At 42.7% G+C, this 22,849-nt stretch overlaps 2 protein-coding genes across 4 annotated transcripts; both read left to right on the top strand.

Moving 5' to 3' along the window:
* Positions 1–230: 230 nt before the first annotated feature.
* On the top strand, positions 231–11,883 carry LOC137892549 (serine/threonine-protein kinase tousled-like 1-B). Of its 3 annotated transcripts, none has more exons than XM_068737791.1 (22): positions 231–806; positions 2,793–2,914; positions 3,561–3,629; positions 3,909–3,947; positions 4,166–4,241; positions 4,340–4,383; positions 4,471–4,554; positions 4,677–4,757; positions 4,854–4,946; positions 5,059–5,169; positions 5,841–5,977; positions 6,217–6,408; positions 6,632–6,698; positions 6,939–7,036; positions 7,294–7,375; positions 7,531–7,622; positions 7,718–7,807; positions 8,401–8,570; positions 8,722–8,857; positions 9,269–9,380; positions 9,539–9,646; positions 10,415–11,883. In XM_068737791.1, the coding sequence occupies exons 1-22, from the start codon at positions 680–682 to the stop codon at positions 10,562–10,564; spliced, it is 2,280 nt and encodes a 759-aa protein (XP_068593892.1). In that variant the 5' UTR covers positions 231–679; the 3' UTR covers positions 10,565–11,883. The 3 variants fall into 3 exon arrangements, with proteins under 3 accessions (XP_068593892.1, XP_068593891.1, XP_068593893.1); XM_068737790.1 differs by having other exon boundaries at positions 232–806; positions 4,465–4,554; XM_068737792.1 differs by lacking the exon at positions 3,909–3,947 and having other exon boundaries at positions 232–806; positions 4,465–4,554.
* Positions 11,884–17,666: 5,783 nt separating this feature from the next.
* Positions 17,667–22,504, top strand: dusp22b (dual specificity phosphatase 22b). Its single transcript, XM_068701859.1, has 7 exons — positions 17,667–17,863; positions 18,325–18,358; positions 18,453–18,535; positions 19,324–19,373; positions 20,387–20,461; positions 21,709–21,880; positions 22,030–22,504. Exons 1-7 carry the CDS (start codon positions 17,843–17,845, stop codon positions 22,168–22,170), a joined length of 576 nt encoding a protein of 191 aa, XP_068557960.1. The 5' UTR covers positions 17,667–17,842; the 3' UTR covers positions 22,171–22,504.
* Positions 22,505–22,849: the final 345 nt, after the last annotated feature.

The following is a 22,849-nucleotide window of genomic DNA, read 5'->3' as shown; positions in this document are numbered from 1 at the left end:
ACTATATATATATATATATATATATATATATATACATACACACACACACACACACACACACACACACACACACACACACACACACACACACACACACACACACACATATGCACGCACACACAAAATATGGCGTTTGCGCACGCACGTGTGTGTCCCTATTTTTTGTCGTTCTCCTCGAGTAGAAGCAGTCAAGAACTTTCGGCCATTTTTTCGGGGTGTTTGTTGTTTTCACCCAAACAACAGGCTGTTCTCAGGTCGACGCTGAGACATGCCCACCAGTCAACCTATGGCTAGTTTGGAGGAGGGTAAAATGATCCCAGATCAGTGTCTGTTTCAGTGTCATGCCATCCCCTATCGCGCTGCTAGGTGCGCGGCAGCCTCGCGATAGCCTCGCCTACTAGAATCAAAGCTCCGTTCGCGAGCTGGATGCTGACAGGCGCGCGGTGCGGTCGTCATGCAAAGGTTACATTGGATCCGTTTCAGCGAGTCTCTGAAGAAGCTGCTCCTCCACCGGACCCGCACGGAGCACAAAATGCGAGACGTGTAGCGACACAACAACGCCCGGACTCGCGTTTACAGGCCTGTTTGGCAACAGCAGGTGTCAAACGATGGACGAAAGTTTGGGATTTCCGCAAACGGCAGTGTGTACGCTGGCTCTTATCAGCGGTAAAGTGGCTTCATGAGTGTCCAAAGTAACAGTGGAAGTGGTGGTGGAAGTTTGGAGGCGACGCCATCTTGGTCGCAGCTCTCCTCGTCCCCAACGATTTCTCAACAACATATAACGGCGACCGCAAAGAGCAAGGAAGGTATATTAGCTCGCCAAGTGCACAACTGACTCGTATCATCCTTAAAGTGTGTCCTTAACGGGAGAAGTGGACTATTGTGGCCGTGTCGAGTTAACGTTTGTTGAAGTAAAAATGGATGTCAAGTTCACTGATGCCGTGAATTGGAAGCCAAACGTCAGCTGTCAGTTCAGTTGATGGCCAGTCTAAGTAGCAGCGAGCTATCCTGTTTGCACAAAGGAAGCGCTAGCTTGTTTTGTGTCAGCTTACATGATGTATTCGTACTTGTAGCTGTTGATGCGATAGCTGTTTTTGTAGCAGTTTGTAACATCCCCCCCCCTATCAATAGCATCTAGTTGGATATTCAACAACATGGCTATGCATGCATCCATTAAAGAATTAACATGCATGCTCCTACTGCTATAAACTTGAGAACAGGCCCTGTTTTTTTGCATTTTTTTGGTCAGTTATGGATGCATCTATTCATCCACATTGTTTTCGACGTGTTGTTGAGACTGTATTTACTCGATTTTGCCCAATTTGCTGGATTTTTTGTGACTAAACAGTGATCACAAGTGGGAGCTATAAGTTGTATTCGTCCAGTTACATATATCGGTTACATGACATGATGTGTAACGAAAAGGTTGAGACAGCGATGGTTGTAAATAAGTCGTTAAGAAAGAAAATCCTCGTTATATGGACTGTAACGTTACGTATGTAATTGTGTAATAATGCATGTTCCACCTGAGACGTATTAATACTAATGTACTGTACAAAGTAATGCTGTAATATCAAGCTCTAGCTAAGGTTATATAGATTAATTAAGCTAAATCCCCCCCCCCCCCTGTCCTTAGGTAACCTCACACAGGCGTTGTTATGTGCTCTCTGTCTCACTGCTCAGGGGTTTCATAATGTCCATTATGCCTTTTAGGGCTTGCCCCTGTGCCAGAAGCTATGTAAAGATGACAGCCAGGAAATATCCAATAAGGAAACAAACACTTGCAGCAGTAGAGTCAGCAGGGAGCAGAGGACCCCTGTGTGTGTGTGTGTGTGTGTGTGTGTGTGTGTGTGTGTGTGTGTGTGTGTGTGTGTGTGTGTGTGTGTGTGTGTGTGTGTGTGTGTGTGTCTCTCTCTCTCTCTCCCTGGAAACTGGTTGTCACAGAACAAGGCCCAGTCAGGCAGCATAATGTTTTAGCGCTTTAACGCTTGCGCGATGATCATCATCGTACGAACATTGTGGTTCAGATTTGCAGTGGTAAGGTCTACCACTCGGTCATCTGCAAATCGGGCTATATAGTGTGAGGAAATGTAAACTCAGCAAAAGTCTGTTCGGCCCGTTAAACAAAAGCTAAGTCCTGTTTCAGCGGCATAAGAAACATCGATGCAGATATGTGGTATTTCAATTCTATTCCTCATTGCCTCTTACGGTTTTTTAGAAAAAATGTGACTTTGGAATAAATCTTCCAGTGTCCTTATCTCAGCTGGTGTTGGGCTCTATATGCAAGGCTTCTGAGGTATTGGAGGAGTAATTTAGCTCTGTGCAATGAGGCCCTTGTGACGGTCTCACTTATGAGATAATAGAAGGGCCGGTTGAAGATTTCTGTGGCGACAAATCAGGAGACTCGCTCAGCCCGGCCTCGACTCTTCTCTCTCCTGGCTTCCCAGTGGTAGAATGACCTTCCTGCTTATGTTAGAAATGCAGTGTCACTCATCCGCAGTATCTTCCTTCATAGCATGAACGTCCATCTTTTAAAGAGCTACCTCTACTGCCCATTTAATCAAATCCATTTATCTGTTTTTACCATCTAATCTCTCGATTTTCTCTAATCCTCCCCCAGAAACCTACCTCTGTTTCTTCTCTTGGTGCCTATTTTTTTTCCTAGTAATTTGGTCACAGAATAATGTTCAGGGCTCAGTTGCTCTTACGCCTTTTTACTTGTCGCCACTGTTTGCTTCTAATGGCAATAATCTAAGCGTCTAACCTTCCACTGTTGATCCCCCTTATGCCAGGCCCCATGGAGGAGCTGCACAGCCTGGACCCCAGGAGACAGGAGTTGCTGGAGGCCAGGTTCACCGGAGCTGTCAGTGGCAACACAGGAGGCAGCACTGGGAGCACCAGTGGAGGTGCTAAGGTAACAGCGACACCGGAAAAAAACTGAAGCCTTGTTTTTGACATATGTCACGCACACAAACACAGTTGACCCAGGATCTAAAGAGCCTCATTGACCAGTGAAGGGTTGAAAACTCACAATCTTTGTTCGAAAGACGACACTTATTTGAGACTACTCAAGAAATCGAATGCATCGTTGAGATATCGATAACGAGAGATCTCCAACCTTCATTTCTACTATGAACACTAGCGACAACCAGTGCTTGCTTGCAGCAGAAAGAATGCTGTAGACAAGTTGTAGCAGCCTTGAGGCTCGTGTTAGTCAATAGTCACTGACTATAACTCCACCGTGATAGTTCCTAGGTCATCAGAAAGTACTGCCTCAGTAACAGGGACCTTTTGTAGGAAGCAAATAAAAAAACCACAGCCGGCTCTCATGGTGGAAAAGCAGGTAAAAGTTCCTGTTTTCTTAAAAAAGGATGCAGGCGTCTCCGTCTATATTAACGTGGTGGAAAAGAGCCAAGTGACACACCTAATAACTGAAGGTCTGGATTCCTATTACACGTGTCATACTATGGGCCTGCCTCGGTCTTAGTTTGACTTTATGTTGGACAATATTTTCATATCGTATGTGTTCACTGATTTGTTTGAATTCTCACTATGTGCAGGGTCTGGCCAATGAGTCTTCTAACCACAGCTATGGCAGTCTGGGCTCATCTAGCGACAAGGAATCGGAGGTAAAACACACACACACACACACACACACACACACACACACACACACACACACACACACACACACACACACACACAATAATTTTTGCAATGGGCGTGGATGACTATTTATTTTTGAATAGACGGAACTAAAAAAATAGAAATCAAATATTTCTTACTTTTATTACACAGATGAAGTCTGGTTAGACAAAGTTGCATGTTGTCAGTACATCCTTGCTCTGCCCACTCGTCTTTCTGTCTCTCCCACTACCTCCACCTCTCCTCTCCTCTTCTCTTCCTAGAACTCTGATTTGAAAAGAGGGAGCTCCCCTGCCTACTCAGTATGTACTCTTTCTTCTTGCTGCTCTTTCCTGCTCAACACCGCCACTCAAACCAGCTTTGTTAGGTAAAACTTAAGGGATTTATACCTTTTTTTCCCCTCTCTCTCTCTCTCTCTCTCTCTCTCTCTCTCTCTCTCTCTCTCTCTCTCTCTCTCTCTCTCTCTCTCTCTCTCTCTCTCTCTCTCTCTCTCTCTGTGTTATTTCATATCGATTCACAGACCCCAGAGAAAAAGCACTCGGAGTCGTCCAGGGGGAGGAAAAGGAAAGCTGAAACCTATTCAGAGAGCAGTCAAGGTATGACTGACACCTGCGTGCAAGAAATCAATATGACGTCGATGTCCATGCCTTACCGACGGGTTACGTTCAATTTTGTGTTCATTTTTTCCATGCAGGGAAGACCTCCACACGTGGGCCCAAGATCAGCGACTACTTTGACGTGAGTATTAAAGCAAAAAAAGTTACAGTCCTTATTATTTTTTTAAATGGGTTTTTAAGTCCGCCAATTTTCTCTGCAAAGTTCCAGGGTGGGAATGGTTCCAGTCCAGTCAGAGGTCTCCCATCAGCTCGCCGCTCTCCACAGAACTCGCACTCTGCCCCGGGCTCAATCGTGAGTTTTTCCACAAACAATATACATGCCTTACACATTATTGATTGGGTTAGTTGCACATGAGGTGGATGTGATTCTCTGCGTTTCATTACGAGGTTTAAAAATCCCTCTTTGTCTAATAGATCCGGCAGAATAGCTCCTCCCCTACGAGTCTGTGTTTTGGTGATCACAATCCTAAAGCCTCCTCCAGCAAGTGTGTCCAGGTAATGCGATGCATACATTGAACTCTCACACGACACACTTTGTCGTATGTTTATGAATACACGTCTGACTGCTACATCTCTGTCTGAATCCTTTAGACGGAGCTAACGGGGCTGAAACTTGCCGCTCTGGAGAGCAACAAGAGTCTGGACCTGGAAAAAAAAGAGGGACGAATAGACGACCTGCTCAGAGTAAGTTCAGCATCCATACAGCGAGTTTTGATGGAGAGTGCATGAAAGCACAACGGTCTAATGTTTATAACTACACAACCAAACTTAATCCCTGCTGTCTTTCCTTTAACAGGCCAACTGTGACCTGCGGAGGCAGATAGATGAACAACAGAAACTCCTGGAGAAATACAAGGAGAGGCTCAATAAGTGCATCACCATGAGCAAGAAACTGCTTATAGAGAAGGTATCTGTCTTTGTCTGCGTGCACCCTTTTATGTATTCATCACACACACGATTGGAAAAAAAGAAAACATCTGTATTAAGACATTTTTGTTCCCTTGTGGGCAGACAGAAAACCAACCTGACAGAGACACATCCCACTGTATATAAGCCTAACAGAGACACTATCGTCTGATCTTGTTCTTACAGTTGCAACGTATAGAAGATTTGAAATGCATTGCTTGCAAAACAACTGCCTACTTGCTACTTACAGAGAGCAACAGCTTCTCCAATAATAAGTTCAATATTCTCTGGTGTTTTTAGCTCTGCTTTGGTCCAACTCTTGAGGGGGAAAAAGTCTGTGGGTTGGTAGATCTTTGAATCTCTTTCTTCAACAATTACCTGTTTTCCTCATGGGCTCCACAATCTTTGTGGCTGGAGTTGCAATTCGCTGCACAGTAGTGGTGGGGATTTATTGTACAAGCAACCCTTTCACAATATGACAGACGTATGACATATCGCAGAGGAATATAATGCGGACCTACCAATGCACATCCGTCATAAGAAGGTATTTTTAAAGAAGCGGTGCGTTGGTGTCGACACATTCAGTCTGGGTGGAGAGAAGTTCCAGGTGACGGCTTTTTGTCCCTCGTCACATTCCGTTTTTGTCTAATGCGTTCCCGTTTGTGTGAACAGAGCACCCAGGAGAAGCAGTCGTGTCGCGAGAAGAGCATGCAGGACCGTCTCCGTCTCGGCCACTTCACCACCGTCAGACACGGAGCGTCCTACACGGAGCAGTGGACGGACGGATACGCATTCCAGAACCTGATCAAGTGAGTGACGGCAAACACGTGCACATTTTTTTACCCAATTACAGGAAGTTCAACACTCATCCTTTACACGAGTGCTGCAGCTCTAAACCATGTTAAAAGGTCAGAAAACACAGTGGCTTTTAAGTGGAATTTCTGAGCACGCTTCACTTCACAGCCAGGGGTAAAGCATATGAAAGGCTGTTTATTGTCTGCTACAGTGTTTTCCCCACATGACCCGTTCCCTATACCACACTGTATAGGCAACAGGAGGGCATCAACCAGCAGAGGGAGGACATAGAGCGACAGAGGAAGCTGCTGGCCAAGAGGAAGCCTCCAAACCCTGCGTCTCCCTCCCTCTCGGTTGCCTCCACTTCTGAAGCCAAGCAGCGGAAAGCTAAGGTGGTCAACGGCAACGACTCGGACCCGTTTCTCAAGCCCTCCTTGCCCCAGCTGTGAGTATAACTGAAATCACTACATACTGTCAGTGAAAGAACTCAAAGATGTTGGACCATAAAGAATGATTGTCCCCTGTTTGTAGAACTGTTAGTGAGCTCTTTTAGATCTTCTCAATTTTAGGCTTCCTTTTCAATTGGAGGCTTAAAAATATCGTTGCAAGATGACTTTTTTGAGATTTTTTTTCTCTCCGGAGATTTTGACTTGTACATATTTTGTCAGACTGACGCTCGCTGAGTACCACGAGCAGGAAGAAATCTTCAAGCTTCGCCTTGGACATCTGAAGAAGGTTGGTAGAAAAAAAAAAAAAATCCAAATTTCAATCAATTGACGTTTGATGTTTGTCTATATAAATGGCCAAAAATGTACATTGAAACATTTAGAATGTAATTTAAAACAATGCATAGATGGTAATTCATTCAGTTAAATGGCAGCTGGAGTATTACATTGTCTGATTATATACATGCGTTTTAAGTCCATGAAAGTTCAAACAGGGAAAGACAGAATTTCACACGGTGTAATTATTCAGGAGGAAGCAGAGATCCAGGCAGAGCTGGAGCGATTGGAGCGGGTGAGGAACCTCCATATCAGAGAGCTGAAGAGGATAAACAACGAGGACAGCTCAGCGTAAGTCCCTTCTACATACACTACCAGAACGTGCAACGTAGCCTAATGGACTCTGCTTAATGATTCATAAATTCACTTTCCACTGTCGAGACATTTTGGTTATTCTGTCTATGCAAACATTTAAGTAATGGAGAATGATTTCTGTTGTTAAAAGACAAATATAAGAATATAGAAGTGCTGTAATGTCTCATTTGAAAAGCGCTTGTTTAAAAGGTGACACAAGCAGTGAACGTGACATGTTGCTCCTCCTCACGCAGGTTTAAAGACCATCCTACCTTGAATGAGAGGTACCTGCTGCTGCACTTGCTGGGCAGGGGCGGCTTCAGTGAAGTTTATAAGGTAATGTCTGTGTGGTTGGACTACATTTTCTCTTCTATTTTATCTCGCTGTAAAATATGTTTTAAGGTGTGTGTGTGTGTGTGTGTGTGTGTGTGTGTGTGTGTGTGTGTGTGTGTGTGTGTGTGTGTGTGTGTGTGTGTGTTCTTGTCACGCAGGCTTTTGACCTGTTTGAGCAGCGCTACGCAGCTGTTAAAATTCACCAGCTCAACAAGAACTGGAGAGAGGAGAAAAAGGAGAACTACCACAAGTAGGTCTCACTCACACACTCACAACTTAAGATACACAAAGACAAGATGTTTCTCCAGCAACTCGCACACTGTTTTGACATGTATTTCCTTCCAGGCATGCATGCAGGGAGTACCGGATACACAAACAGCTGGACCATCCCAGAATAGTCAAACTGTATGACTATTTCTCCCTGGATACTGACACGTGAGTCACCTCCGACCTCTGCCGGCTGCAGCGCTGCTTCTTTGACATATTCTGAGGTTCTTTATCACCCAGCACTTGGTTAATAAGCATTTTTACAGTGGCTGCAAAACAACATGGCGCACATTAGTAAGAGTCAAACCTTCGAAAAAGCCCTACCCAGTAAATATTCAAATAATGCACGAGTAGTTTGTGTTCTGCCTCTAGGCTCTATGTCAGTGGGCGCTACACGTAAGAGCAAACATCACTGGGGTGTTATCAGATTGGGAAAGAGTAAATAGTAAAAGCACTTTATCCTCATCCACAATGGAAGTTTTTTTTTTTTTTTTTTTTTTTTTTTTTTTTTCTCTCAAGGTTTAATTGTTAACGAAGCATGTGATCTTTAGTCACCTGCTGTTAAATGTTCCGATACTGTATATCTGTTCAAATAAACAGGTGAAAACACAAAGGTTGAGCGTGTGCCCAGCGCATATTGTTCCATGTTAGCAAAGCTTTCCAGCTCACGTTCCCGACTGGAACCTTAAGTCAGTCTCATTCAGTAGCAGAGAGTCCTGACTCTGACCCCTGACCTCCACCACTGTCCTCTGCCCTCGCAGGTTCTGTACAGTTCTAGAGTTCTGTGAAGGCAACGACCTGGACTTCTACCTGAAGCAAAACAAGCTGATGTCAGAGAAGGAGGCCCGCTCCATTGTCATGCAGATTGTCAGCGCCCTGCGCTACCTCAACGAAATCAAACCCCCCATCATCCACTACGACCTCAAACCCGGTGGGTCACGTGTTCACAACTGATTTGAACGAATCACACGTGTTGTTGGATGTATTTGATCTGATTCCTTCCCTGTTTGTGAACCCGATCTTGTGTCAGCCGTTCTGTCTCACACGCCGTTCTGAGTCTAGTGGTCTTGTGTGGTGCGCAGGTAACATCTTATTGGTGGATGGTACCGCATGTGGAGAAATCAAAATCACAGACTTTGGCCTGTCTAAGATTATGGATGACGATAACTACGGTGTGGACGGGATGGACCTCACATCACAGGGGGCAGGCACCTACTGGTAAGACACACACACACACACACACACACACACACACACACACACACACACACACACACACACACACAGACCAATACCCTACATAGACTGACATAGTAACGTGTGTTAAAGCCTCTTTTATGGTCAATCTGAAAGGTTCAACACACATTATCCGTCTTGTATTTTTGACCATTTTCTTGTAGCATATTGAAAATTGCAGAATGTCATTATCTAATGGACAGTGGGTTGTGACAGTATTTTTCTTTTATGTTATTGAATAATCACGGGAAAGTCAAGGAGTCTGATTTCTCTTTAACGTTGTATGAAATTGATAGCGTTGTGTGTGTGTGTGTGTGTGTGTGTGTGTGTGTGTGTGTGTGTGTGTGTGTGTGTGTGTGTGTGTGTGTGTGTGTGTGTGTGTGTGTGTTTCAGGTACCTCCCTCCAGAGTGTTTTGTGGTGGGGAAGGAGCCGCCTAAGATCTCCAACAAGGTGGACGTCTGGTCTGTGGGAGTGATCTTCTTCCAGTGCCTCTACGGACGCAAGGTACACTAAACGTCACCGCGACACTGGAGAACGCAGACACACTCAGAAGACCATATACACCTATATGTATATACATATTTTTTTTTTCCAGTGACAATAGAGTCGAGGCAATGGAAAAGACATCGGGTCGGTGGTGATTTTATGTTTTGTTTTCCCAGCCGTTTGGTCACAACCAGTCACAGCAGGATATTCTCCAGGAAAATACCATCCTCAAAGCCACAGAGGTCCAGTTCCCTGCTAAACCACAGGCTAGCACAGAGGCCAAGGTAACACACACACACACACACACACACACACACACACACACACACACACACACACACACACACACACAGCGTATATGTAAGCTGACATTTAGCTGCAGTCCCGTGGTGTCTGAATAATCAGAAAAATTAGTTCCCGATCATATTTCATAATTCATCTGATACGTGATTATTATGCCTCCTGGCTGGCTACTACACATCCTTGTGAAATGTCTTATAAGCATGTAGCACAGGCCTTCATCACATGGTTATATGATATTAAACTGTCCTATTTTTTATTTATGTTTTTCCCCACTTCGGGTAGCTCTCTGTCTTGGCATCCCTGATTAAATACCCAAAAACATCAACGTATATCAACAAATTCAAACCTGCCATGAAGCAGCCCATTCTGAGTGCTACTGTAATGTATTAAAGGGATGGTAGCCTCAATCTGAACAACAAAGCAAAGTGACAGTTGGCAGATGAATCGTCTCAGGGTATTTATCACCGTTCTGCCCAACCCTTGTAGGCATTATCTTAACTGAGTGGCGACATTGGTGTGTTGCAATCTTACTGTAATTTAAGTATTAATGTCAACCACAATTTTTAAACATTTTGGCTATTTAATGCCATGTAAACACGCTTGAACGTCTCCATCATCTATAATGTGTAGCTATTAAAAACAGTCTTTGTCTCTGAATAGACCAAAGGTATAATTGTTCAAAGTAAATGCATTGAGTCTACAGCAGCACACAGCCTGCAGCTCTTTTCATGATATCTTCTGATCTGCAGGCATTTATCCGGCGCTGTCTGGCTTACCGCAAGGAGGACCGGTTTGATGTTCACCAACTGTGCTCGGACTCCTACCTCCTCCCTCACATGAGACGTTCAAACTCCTCTGGCTCCCTGCAGCCCTCCGCCTCGTCCCTCCCTACCTACTGACTGGCTCTCTCGCATGATTGACAGGACCCTCCGGCCAATCTCAAGGCAGGATTGTTGGAATCTGAAGATAATGGATACGGCTCTTCTTCTTTTCTTTTTTTTTTTTTTCTTTTTTTTTTATATATATACCTGAGCTGTTCCCAAATGGATGAATAAGCAACAGAGCAGAATTAAACGGAGAACATGGGATGGAAAAGAGTGAAGAGGTGCAAGAGGGATACTCCCTTTGCACACGTTGTCCAAAGTTGTGCCCGAGAACTCGACAGTGTGAGATAGAGGAACGAACATAACTGGAGAATAGGAGAGAGAGAGAGAGACAGAGAGAGAGAGAGAGCATGGCGAGAATTGAAAGAGAGGCTCAGCATTGTTTGGAGCCAGAAAAGAAAGTGATGAATCTAGTGGATTTCTGTTTGGACTTTATTAAATAAACCCTTAGGAGACATTTCAACAGCTATAGGAGCTCTAAGATGCCGTTACCAAGCCCACCTCTCTTAGCTCTACACCATAGTTCATTGCACAGGATGGCTCAGAATTTCTTTAACATAAAGCTGCTGTTGTAGATGTTCTCTTAATGCTGATTTGAGGGTGGCATTGACCAGCAGGAAACCGAATAAAAACGGTGAACGGGTGTGCAGAGAAGGTATGAGTGTCTTCAGCATCAAACATGGCTGCCTGCCCAAATAAACTCTCTGCAATCCATCGTTATAAGGCACAAAATGATGGTTACATCTCATCGAGTTTGCCCTTATAATCTTGAAAGTGACGTTGTAACCTTGATGGAACGCCACTTTAAAAAAGAAAAAGAAAGAAAAAAAAGTTCCAGATAAAGATTCTGGGGTTGATTTGCACTTCCGGTCCAGGTCGTGGTGATCTGGTCTCGCACATTTGGCATGAAGTACTACAGCGTGGGCTGGTTCTGAACCAGCCCTCGCTCGCCAAGTCCTCCGTTCACATTTGTTCTTTCGTTGCAAAGCAATTCAGATCAACTGCTGGGTTTACGGGAAGTAGGTCTGTGAATCTGTCTTAATCATTTTTGTTGTTCAGGTAAGAGTCTTAAGTATTACAGCACCATGTTTTCCTTGACGTCCCTCATCGACCCGACTGAACTGAGCGACTGGATCGGCTGTTACTGTACTGCAAAGACTCGGGACTCAGAATTTACTGTACATTTCCATGTGCAGGAGACATTACTCACTAGCAAATCCATCATCATGAGGCTTATCCTTGCTTCCCAGTGTCTCACTTTGCTCTGTTCATTTGTGTTTCCTCCTGAAAGCTGTTCTCAGTTTGCTGCTATAAATTTTGCTTTTAGTTTGTGACGTGTGGATGATTTTTGCCTTGAATATGTGCATACTTGAACTGTGTTGAGAGGAACAGTCTCCATAGCCCCTCTTCTGAAACAGCCCCCCCCCCCCCCCCCCCCGTCAATGTCCACTTGGGTTTCTGTTTATTTTCAAGCACAAACCCAACAGACATTATGTGGAGAGAAGTCCCAGTATGCTGTGTAGTGAGGAATGGTCGCACCTGTTCATGCCAGGAGAGGTGGGAACGCTCCCCAGCATGATTTACTGCAGCTAGAAATCAAGTGGATTTACCCGAATGTTGTCGTCCTGTAAATAAAACACCTGTACGTTGTTGTGACATTATAAACCCTCTGAAATACAGGCAACCTGGACTCTGTGCGAAGCAGATAAAAGACAAGCGGGAGCGGTTTAACGGCAACTTGTGGGTGTTTCATCGTCTCGCTGGAGAGCAATTGGATGAAGAAAATAACCCAAACGGGGACGTCGTTTCAGAAACATGACAGGCAGATCAAACTGCAGGAAGTACCTGCTTACGGGCTGTTTCTCCCAAATGAAAGGAAGCGATGAAGAGCAAGGAAAAAAAAAAAGGTAAAGTCTGTGTCTGATATTTGTTCCACTCGGGTGCAGGAAAGCCTAAAACAAACCGCTCCCTTCTATGTGACGGAACAGCTCTAGAAAATAGGCGCTAGCATCGAGTGCACGTGATTAATGACGACCTCGTGTAGACGGATGTAAGCACAGACACTGATAAGCTACTTGTCGAATCACATCAGCAGCGGTGTGCAGCGCTAGGCCACGCTATTCAGATGCAATAAAGCTTCTCCCTCAAGTCTTAATTCATGCGGTGTGACCCATCTATCCTGAGGAGGGTTATGCAACGCTACTAGAATCAGCAGTGTGTGTGTGTGTGTGTGTGTGTGTGTGTGTGTGTGTGTGTGTGTGTGTGTGTGTGTGTGTGTGTGTGTGTGTGTGTGTGTGTCCCTATTGGACCGCTCCACTTTTTACAGTTAATATCAAACTAATACAAAAAGGTGAGGTCTTCAAACTATATCAAGTCAGCTAACGTTAAGAATATTAATCATGTTGGAATATCTTCATCGCTTTGTAAATGTGTAACTAAATTCCATAAAAGTGCATTGTTGTATATTTTTACTTTAACTGTCAAACTGTTTTGCAAGTTAAGACGGGAGCTTTAATTTGTCACACTTGTACATAATGTGGCTTTAATGGAGAACATCTGGAAGACCAGCTGAGACTTCTCTGTGCTGGAGCTCTGAGGTAGGATACATATTCAACACTTATGCCTTTGTTATTGATAGACGGGTTAGAATGTTAATGTTATTTTATGAAATACTATATACTATGACTATTTTTGTGACATTTTTCCATGTAGCATGCTAAACTTGAATTCTTTATGACATACTAGATTATTTTTAATGACATTATACTATGAGATTTGTAAAGACTATATTATGATTTTTTAAATTACTATTCAATGAGAATATATGAATTGAATATGCCTTTTTGGCATACTTTACCATGACATTTTTTTTTTTGGCATAGTATTTTCATGACATGCTATGACGTATTTATGGCACTATATTATGACATTTTCCACGACTTTTTCACAACCTACTATGCTATGACTTCATGACTTTTCATGACATACTATACAATGATATTATTATGGTATACTATACGATGAACATTTTCATGAATTTTCTATGATATACTTTACTATGAGATTTTTTTGATACATTTTTTCAAGACAATATTTTGACTTATAATCTATATGATAATGAGATACTATACTAAGACTTCTTTGTCTTTCATGACATAGTATATTGTGGCATTTTCATGGCATACTATGACATCTTTTTTTTAATGAAATACATTTTTTTAGATATAATATACTATACTATGGGATTTTCTAGGAATTTTTCATGACATACTATATTATAGTTTTATGGCATACTATAATTTTACATTTATATTTTTTGTGACATTTGCATGGCATACGGTACCATGACTTTTTCATGAAATATTATACAATGACTTCTTTTTTTCACGACATACTAAACTAAGACATTTGTATGTCATTTTTATGGCATACTATACTATGATGTTTTTTTTGACATTTTTATGGCATACTGTACTATATCATTTTTATGACACTTCAGAATCAGAACAGTTTATTTTGCCAGAGTATGTTGCGCATACAAAGAATTTTACTTGGTGGATGGTGCATAACATTAAACAGTCAACACAGTATATGAATATATGAATGGATGTGCAGGGGAGTGTATCGGTGGGAAATTGTCCTGGGGAAGACAGAGTCACTGGGGGTCTCTGGCTTTATTGATGAACCCAACTGATGATGGGGAAAAAACTGTTCATGTGGCGTGAGGTCTGGGTCCTGATGGACCGCAGCCTCCTGCCAGATGGAAGGAGCACCAACAGTTAGTGTCCAGGGTGGGGGTGGGTGGGGGGGGTCGGCTACAATCTTTGTTGCTCGCTTCAGGGTCCTGGAAGCGAACAAGTCTTGCACTTGTTCACTTGTATTGCATATTACACTATGACATTTTTCATAACATTTTCTTGAAATACTATTCAATTTCTTATTTACACCTTTTTTCACAACATACTATACTACGCACAGTAAAGTATTCCATGAAAATGTCATAAAAATGTCCAATTATAGTATGCCAGAAAAATATCATAGTATAGTACGTCATGAAAAATTCAGGGGAAAATCTCATAATGTATATTATGTCCAAAATAAATTGTATTTATTTATACCATTTATATTTTAATCGTGTTTTTGAGATACAAAATTCCTCTGAAACGGGACCATTGTTAATCGTGTGGTGTTGTCGCCACCTACTGGTGAAATTGAATGATTGCAGACTAAACAACCTGCATCACCTAGTCGGATTCGAGATTGTCAATTTGAGATTTTATGGTGACTCTGATACAATGTTCTACTTGTCTTTACCTCGAGACAAATTTCAGCTGCATCTGAACAATATTTGTCATCTAAGAGGTCGACATCTTAACACAACCAAAAAAAAAGAAAGAGGAAGAAAAATACTATTTTTTTTTAAAATTTTCATATAATCATGAATTAAAGCTGTGCAGATAGAATCATGCCCAATTCACCAATTAAGACAAACAAATAAGTTCATTGATAAAACAATCGTTTGTGTGAAACTAGAGCAGGAAACCACCTGAATTGTAGCCTCTGACAGCGTGGGAGACGTATGACATAGGCCTACATTTTGGTCAGCCTATCTGTGAACGCCCACGCTATAAACTCCTCCTTTGCACGCTAAAGCCACAACAAAGCAGAATGTGATTGTATTTGTCTTGTATTGTCTCGGTTTTCTGGTTAACATTTTTTTTTTTCTTCTGTTTTTTTTCACGTTTAGCGCTGGTAATCTTCAGGAATATGTTATACAAATAATGCCCAATTTTAGCATGCTATCTCACATAACTCTCATATATAACATTTCTACCACTTGTCTCGGTTTTCTGGTTAACATTTTTTTTTTTCTTCTGTTTTTTTTCACGTTTAGCGCTGGTAATCTTCAGGTTATTTGGAAAACCTCTCAGCTGTGACAGTTAACAGTAAACGGAGCACTGTGTGAGTCAACCTGCCTCATTTGCACGAAAGCCGCTTTCCATCTACATTTAAAATTGTTTGATGATTGGTGACCAGACCCATTTTCATTAAGGGTATCAGCCCACTTTGGCAAGAGTTGTTGGCAAATTATGGGTCCTTCAGTCACAAATAGAAACCTCCATGAACTGAACCAACTATTACTAACAGCATGAGTTATTTCAAGTATTCCACTAAGAGAGAATGGCTGTTTTAGACCAACTGCGGCCGGAATAACAGGAGTATTGTCATGGAGGAACAAGGGTTTCTGCATGAAGAGGCCTTTTTACCACGTGAAGCACTCTGTGTATAGACAGACGCCCCCCTCTCATTCAAGCTGTAGTCTGGTAGTCACACACTGCTCCGCACGGAACAACAACAACAACGGGTCGCCATGAAGTTAAAACAACTGGTGTCTGCGGTGTGAATGCGCTGTCAATGTGCGGGGGCAGTGGGTAGCAGTACTTCCTGTTGATGTTTTTAACGTTTTTTTTTTTTTAGAACTGTCAGGTGTCATTTTTTCTCCGTTCAAGAACCACTGAAGCTTCCTATGCGGTCAGTTGGCTTGTTAATGCCTGTCATGTGTAATGTCTTAATGTTGGGCATAGAGGTGGATGAATAGTGCCTCTCTAAGGGGGTGATGGTGCTGCAATAAGCTGGTCTGGGTGCCTCTTCTTTTTTGTTCTTGGTGGCAACTAGCACAGGAACCGGCACGGGGGGGGATTGTTTTGGCCACAGATCCACAGGTGTTGGATTACCTGCCACGTCTCGGAAGAGATTGATGATCCAATCTCTCTCTGCAGTATTGTTTGTTTCCCCCCGGGGAGGGTAATGTAACAGCATCCGTCTGTCGTAGTTATGCTCTCTTCTTCTGTTTTAAAAGACTGGGAGAGTCGTGTCCAGATGGTTATTTGCATTGGCCCGAGGCACCATTGTCTGTTTCTTACCCTGAAAGTTTGACAAGCTTCTCAACGGAGGTATTGTCCTGATGTTTCTCTCTGGTAGTGGTGATGACTAATGGCTCTTCCCCTGGTGTTTGGAATGTCCCTCAGGTAAGAGTGGTGTCTAGACAACCATTTCCAATGTCACAAATGAAGCTCTGATGGGGGGAAAGGGTGACCAGGGAATAGGGAAGGTAGAGACCCTGTGTATGGCCAGTGTGACCAATCCCCCCCCCCCCCAAACATATGTCGAATGGGCAGTTCTTGGTGCTGACAGATCCTTCCCTTAATACCCTCATGCACCAGCATATGGGATTTGGGGCAAAGAAGAAAAGTTACTCTCTAACATGGCTGGGAGTTTAGTAAGTTTGTTTTGTTTTGAGGTTAATGTTTTGAACCAGGAACTGCATAACTGCAGCAAAAAGCCTGTAGTCTACTCCTGTCCAGCAGATGGCAGGAAAGCACAAATCTACCAACTTAAATTACTACAAGTTTGAATAAAAGTGATTTGTTGAACAATGAGGCAATGGTCATCTCTGGAGTGGTACCCACAACCTTGGAATATGTTATACAAATAATGCCCAATTTTAGCATGCTATCTCACATAACTCTCATATATAACATTTCTTTTTTACAATCACCACTTGAAATGATGAAGGCACTTGCAAATGACAAGGTAGTACAAAATGTAAACCATACTTTTGGTGTTTTCATTTTTACCTCTTTACTTAATATTTCATTAAACTTATTTTATTATATTTTACAAAATGTACCAAAACACTGGCAACGAGGAAGATCTTGGGTAGATAGTAACAAGAATAAATATAAACACAATGTAAATCATACCCTCTAAACATACCCTTTAGTCTACTGATCATCTAATGTGGTTAAACACAATACACACAATGAGTTTATATTCCATATCACTTCCTGGTGGTCTATTGTATTCCTATAATATTTCCTCAAGGGGTTTGTCTATTCTTGCTCTGGTATGTGGGCTGACAGTCTGTTGTATTTGTAAAGTGTATTTCAGGGTTGAGAATATGCTGTCATTGGGCCTGACGACAGGGTATTCATATTTTCATCATATCTAATTTAAGATCCAGGGTTGGGTTTTGGACCTCACCTGTGTTCTCAGTAAAAGCCGCGCTCCTTGTATCGGCAAACTACGACTCCCAGCATTCAACGCGGCGAGCCTGGGAAGCAGTGCTCGGCTCGCCCCGGACCAGGCTCGGACGCGGAGCTGCATTTGATCCTCGACAGCGGGTTTGGGAAGCCGCGAAGCCGCTGGATAAGCATTTTTAAACAACGAGTCAATACAGCGTGGCATTTCCTTTCACTGCTGTTCTTTTTTTTTCAGACGGGATCTTTCAGCATGGGGAATGGCATCAATAAGGTAGGATTCCCATCTGTTGCACGCGACCATCGTTTAGTTCGCACTCACGAGAGGTCCTCGGTGTTTTGAGTGCAATTAGTGAGATGTCATCCTTTTTAGATGTTTATTAGGAAAAGTTGTGCTGATTATATTTGACAGGATTCGGTTAGAGAGTAGACGCGTCTTCAAAAGAATCAAACATAAACCATATAAGTGGTCAAACTATGAATATTTAACATAATGGTGATTGTTTTACCTTACATGTTGGTTATAATTCTAATCGCATGATCTAAAGTTTAGACTTGAACCTATTATTCTTAATAATCACTGTTTCCTACCCATTAACAGATGATCTTATAGCTAACTCAGCTAAGCAGCTGTGTACTGTCCCTGTTAAATACATAAATAAATAAAAATGACGATGATGATGGTGCTTTTACCATATCTTCTTCATGTGTACATATGTATCTCTGCCCTTATAGGTCCTGCCTGACCTGTACTTGGGGAATTTCAGAGGTTTGTTTAAGTGTTGTAGTTTTTTGTTTTAAATCATTCTGATTTGGTTCTTGCATATCACAGCACAAACCCATTATATATTTGTTTGTGTCAGATGCAAGAGACCGGGAACAATTAGCCAGAAACAACATCACACACATCCTGTCCATTCATGACAGTGCAGCTCCCATACTCCAGGTGAGAAGCTCTCTATTGTTACACACACACACACACACACACACACACACACACACACACACACACACCTTTGCCATCTTTGCCAATTTTTCCCTAGTGTGCATCTTAAATTCCCTATTAATGTTTTAAGTGAAATGGACTAGCAAATGAGGCTGAACAGATCTGACTGGGCCCTCTACATGTGCACTAGTACAGGGCACATGACTTGAGCTCTCAGACCACAAACTGGTCTGTCAGGTCGGTCGGGAAGAGGCGCCATGCCACTTCTTGAGCAAACAGTAGTCCTTCCCGAGTGAGCGGGTAAACAATAAGCAGGAGAGTTTTATTCTCATGTGGTAGTTGGAGTATCATGAAAAATGACCACAGTTGGTTCGGTCAGTGTGCCGAGTTGTGTGTCTGCGTGGGTTTGAGAGTAGGCGGTTGTTCTTGCTTCAGCCAGTGTGGACTGTGCTGTCTCGCTTCATTATTTATTTTTCCAGGTTTTTTTTTTTTTTTTTTTTGTTGGGATGTAAAGTTTCTCTTAAAGCTACAAGTACAAAATCAGACTATTTTTTCAGTTTTGTCATTTTTTTTTTTAGGAGGGATGCACCGGTGTGACTACAAACCTGCGTAACATTGCCTTTTTATTCTTCCACATACAAAAGCACGGCATGTGTCCACCATCAGCAACAGGCACATGGAACCTGAAGAGTGTTGATGATGGTGTTCACCCAGCTGCTGACTATTGATTTGTGTTATCAGAGCAAGTGGCTTGCTGACAGGTAACAAGTAGTACTCTTTCCCTTTAGGAGATGACCTATCTCTGCATTTCTGCAGCTGACCTGCCCACACAAAACCTGTGAGTACCAAGATGCAGCACAGCAACACGGCACAGAACAATGAGAGGCTGAGGCAGAGCGAGAGAGAGAGAGAGAGAGAGAGTAAAACATCCATTTGAGGCTGCGCTGTGTGGGCGTCTGAGGTTCATTTTCTTCAAGCTAATGTGTAAATGATATGCTTTCACAAGCTCCACATGTAACTGTGCACTTGGTCGCAGTAACGCGGCTGGATTCGGCTCTTGGTGCACGGTTGTGTTTTTGACATGAGCACATGACATGCACAAAAACCATGCAAATCAAGAAAATCAAGGTTCGATCATGTACCACCAAATGACACACACACACACACACACACACACACACACACACACACACACACACACACACACACACACATGCACACACACAACAAATCCTCTATGGCCAAATTGACTTATCAGGCGGCCTTTTAGCAGGAAGGAAGTGTCGCAGCTCAGTTCTGCAGTTTTAGCGTTGTGGTTGGGGCTGTGCCTCTATTTATACGCACCCCCACCCTCCGCACATGGACATGCGCATGTGTGTGTGTGTATATATACACACACACACACACACACACACACACACACACACACACACACACACACACACACACACACACACACACACACACACACATGCACACTAAAGCCCTTGTCACCATTACTGCTCCGGTTGCCTCATACCTCTTCGGTTCACACCGAGAGGTGTTTGAAACCTGTTATGCGATATATGACACCAACTCTCTTTCACGTCACCCCCCCCCCCCCCCCCCCATCCTTCTCCATCAAGGATAAGAAATAAAAGGGTTTGACAAGTCGGGTGCAAAAACATACACACGGCATGCACAAACAAGTTTTTGTGCTTTACCAATGCGGCTTTAGAGGCATGCAGGCGCTCTGAAGCGCCAGTGAGGTCAGAACAACAGCACATAGTCACAGATCGTCTCTCGCATCTTGCTGTGATCTCGTAATGGTTTAATGTGGCCTGTTGTAACAAACGTTCTTATGCTCCACAGAACGCAGCACTTTAAACAAAGTATAATGTTCATGCACGAGTCCCGCCTGAAAGGAGAAGGCTGCCTCGTCCATTGGTGAGTGCAAAGACATCTTGTTGTGTGTTTACCGCAAAGCTAGATTTAAGGTTCACTCACACAAACGAGAGATGATGCAAGTGGCCGACCTAGATCTGTTTTCCTCCACCTATCTCATAATAAAATCTAGATGTGTTGAATAGAAGTGTACAATGCATCTAGAGCTAAAAAAGAAACCTGAGCTCAACCAAGTGAACTCATGTGTATCTGCTGCACAGAGGGGATGAAGTGATAAGCAAAACGCCTATTTTTGAACTTCCTAAAACAGTACAGTAACGAGTCTGACCCATATTGTGTTGGTGTATTTGGGTAGCTGACCTATGTTCACAGAGGAAAGTTATATTTGGTTAGACAGAGGATCTTCTCAGAAATACAGGGGAACAAGAGACTATTTCTATGGCGCTGCACTGCTACAGGTTTCTTTACTATACGTATTGACTGATACATGTGTATTTCTTTCACATCTGTGGTGTGTACAGAGTGTATTTAATCAGTTTCTACACCTCACAAATGATGTGTGACATGTGGTGTTGGGAAGGTTATTTTAGAAATGCTATAGTTTTACAGTGGCTGGTTACCCTGATAATATGTAACAAGTAATCTAACTATTGTTATTACTTAATCCAAGTAATGTAACTCCTAATTATATTTGATTACTGTTGCATTTCTATCAAATACTTCAAACTGGGCGATAAAGCTGAAAAGTACTAAAATCTTTAACCAGGCAGTGTAAACCTTCTGTATAACTTAAATTAAGAATGCAATAGAGCTACTGCATGAATGTTATATTCTACTTATAGTTGCTTTTAATGAAAATTATATATTCAGACGTGTTCCCTTTGTGATCGCCAACATTTGGATTAGTCACTGTAAATAAATTACATATTTTTCTCCAGTAACTGATTACAATTACATTTAGTTGGTAGTCAAATTACGTAACTCCGTTATATGTATCTAGTTCCCCAACACTGCCTACATGTGCAAAACACAACCAGAATACACCACAGTATAAAACGTGACCATAACCCAGATGCTCATGTTCATGCTGACACACTTATTGATTTGTTTTCATCCGTTTTAAATAGAAAGCAATCTCTCTCTCTCTCTTTCTCTCTCTCTCTCTCTCTCTCTCTCTCTCTCTCTCTCTCTCTCTCTCTCTCTCTCTCTCTCTCTCTCTCTCTCTCTTAAAGTGCTGATCAGTTTAATTCCATGCATCGTACTATTTGTCCACCCCTCTCTCCTTACAGTTTGGCAGGCGTGTCCCGCAGTGTCACCCTGGTGGTGGCTTACATCATGACGGTGACGGGACTGGGCTGGCAGGAGGCGCTGGCTGCAGTGAGGGTGGTCCGGCCCTGTGCCGGTCCCAACCTGGGCTTTCAACGGCAACTCCAGGAGTTTGAGGCTACTCAAGCCGATCAGGTCAGTCCTAGGAATTGATTGAGCAAGATGGAGCATGAGAGAGTGTGGAATATATCAATGCGTTACTGAATAGACGGGATTATGGTATGGAGAGAGAATGCACCATCAGTGTTAAGCCTTTTGTAAAATTCTTTATATTGTCATCAAAGTTTAGAGAATGGCTACAGAAGGAATATAAGGACAGCTCCTTCAATGATGAGGCTGATCTACGAGACTTGCTTGCCAGGATGTCTAAAGTCAATGGTGAGGGGGTGGAAAAACAGGCATCTACCCCACCTGAAGGCAAATGATCAGATCCTTTGATAAGATATCTCGCCGCTCAACCTGGAAGGATTACACTGCCGTTCAACGCTACAGTACTCAGGACCTATCTGGAAGTCTGATTTTTCTTTGGAGTGAACTACTGTCGGCATGTTTATCACAGCTGTGAGTGATCCTCAAAATATCATGGACATGAACACTGAAAGAGACAATTAACATGTGAAGCACAGGCACCGTTTTAGGTTTGGTTGATGTTTATGGTGCAGTTTTTAATTTTTTCCTAATTTATGAATGTTGTGTTTATTTTATTTTTGTACTGTGTAATGAAGATTTCAAACTGCGAAATAAAAGGAGTAAAGTCAAGTGTTTTGTGAGGTTGATGTCGAAGTGAAGGTGATAAGAACACATGCTGTGCCCTGTTTACATCACTGTTTCCTGGTTGTCTTCCTGTTTGTCTTATTTGCAAGGGAGGTCATGCATGTGATATCCAAAACACCAAGATCACGTTTTTTTACCACGCTCTCTTCAACATTGTCCTAAGAGTCCATAGAGCATTAAAAAAAACATTAATTTCAGCATGACGAGCTATCGCGTTAAATAGCAGATAGCTGGGCATGCGCGTGGAATGCCACTGGAGGGCAGTAATACTAAAGTAGCTGAAACATATTTTGGATTCAACCATAGTGTCTTCTGACATTGGTTCCTCAT

This window comes from Cebidichthys violaceus, unplaced genomic scaffold (assembly GCF_023349555.1).
Source record: "Cebidichthys violaceus isolate CVI_PGR_0920_01 unplaced genomic scaffold, fCebVio1.0.p SCAF_8, whole genome shotgun sequence".
Lineage (NCBI taxonomy): Eukaryota > Metazoa > Chordata > Actinopteri > Perciformes > Stichaeidae > Cebidichthys > Cebidichthys violaceus.
The sequence above is the reverse complement of the archived record's forward strand: the minus strand, read 5'-3'. Positions and strand labels throughout refer to the sequence as shown.

Coding starts and splice junctions, on each gene's coding strand:
- LOC137892549 (XM_068737790.1), top strand. CDS start 680: ATGAGTGTCCAAAGTAACAGTGGAAGTGGTGGTGGAAGTTTGGAGGCG. Junction 4,758..4,853: donor CCTCCAGCAAGTGTGTCCAG/GTAATGCGATGC, acceptor TGAATCCTTTAG/ACGGAGCTAACGGGGCTGAA. Junction 6,699..6,938: donor GCCTTGGACATCTGAAGAAG/GTTGGTAGAAAA, acceptor GTAATTATTCAG/GAGGAAGCAGAGATCCAGGC.
- dusp22b (XM_068701859.1), top strand. CDS start 17,843: ATGGGGAATGGCATCAATAAG. Junction 18,359..18,452: donor GTACTTGGGGAATTTCAGAG/GTTTGTTTAAGT, acceptor TGTTTGTGTCAG/ATGCAAGAGACCGGGAACAA. Junction 20,462..21,708: donor GAAGGCTGCCTCGTCCATTG/GTGAGTGCAAAG, acceptor CTCTCCTTACAG/TTTGGCAGGCGTGTCCCGCA.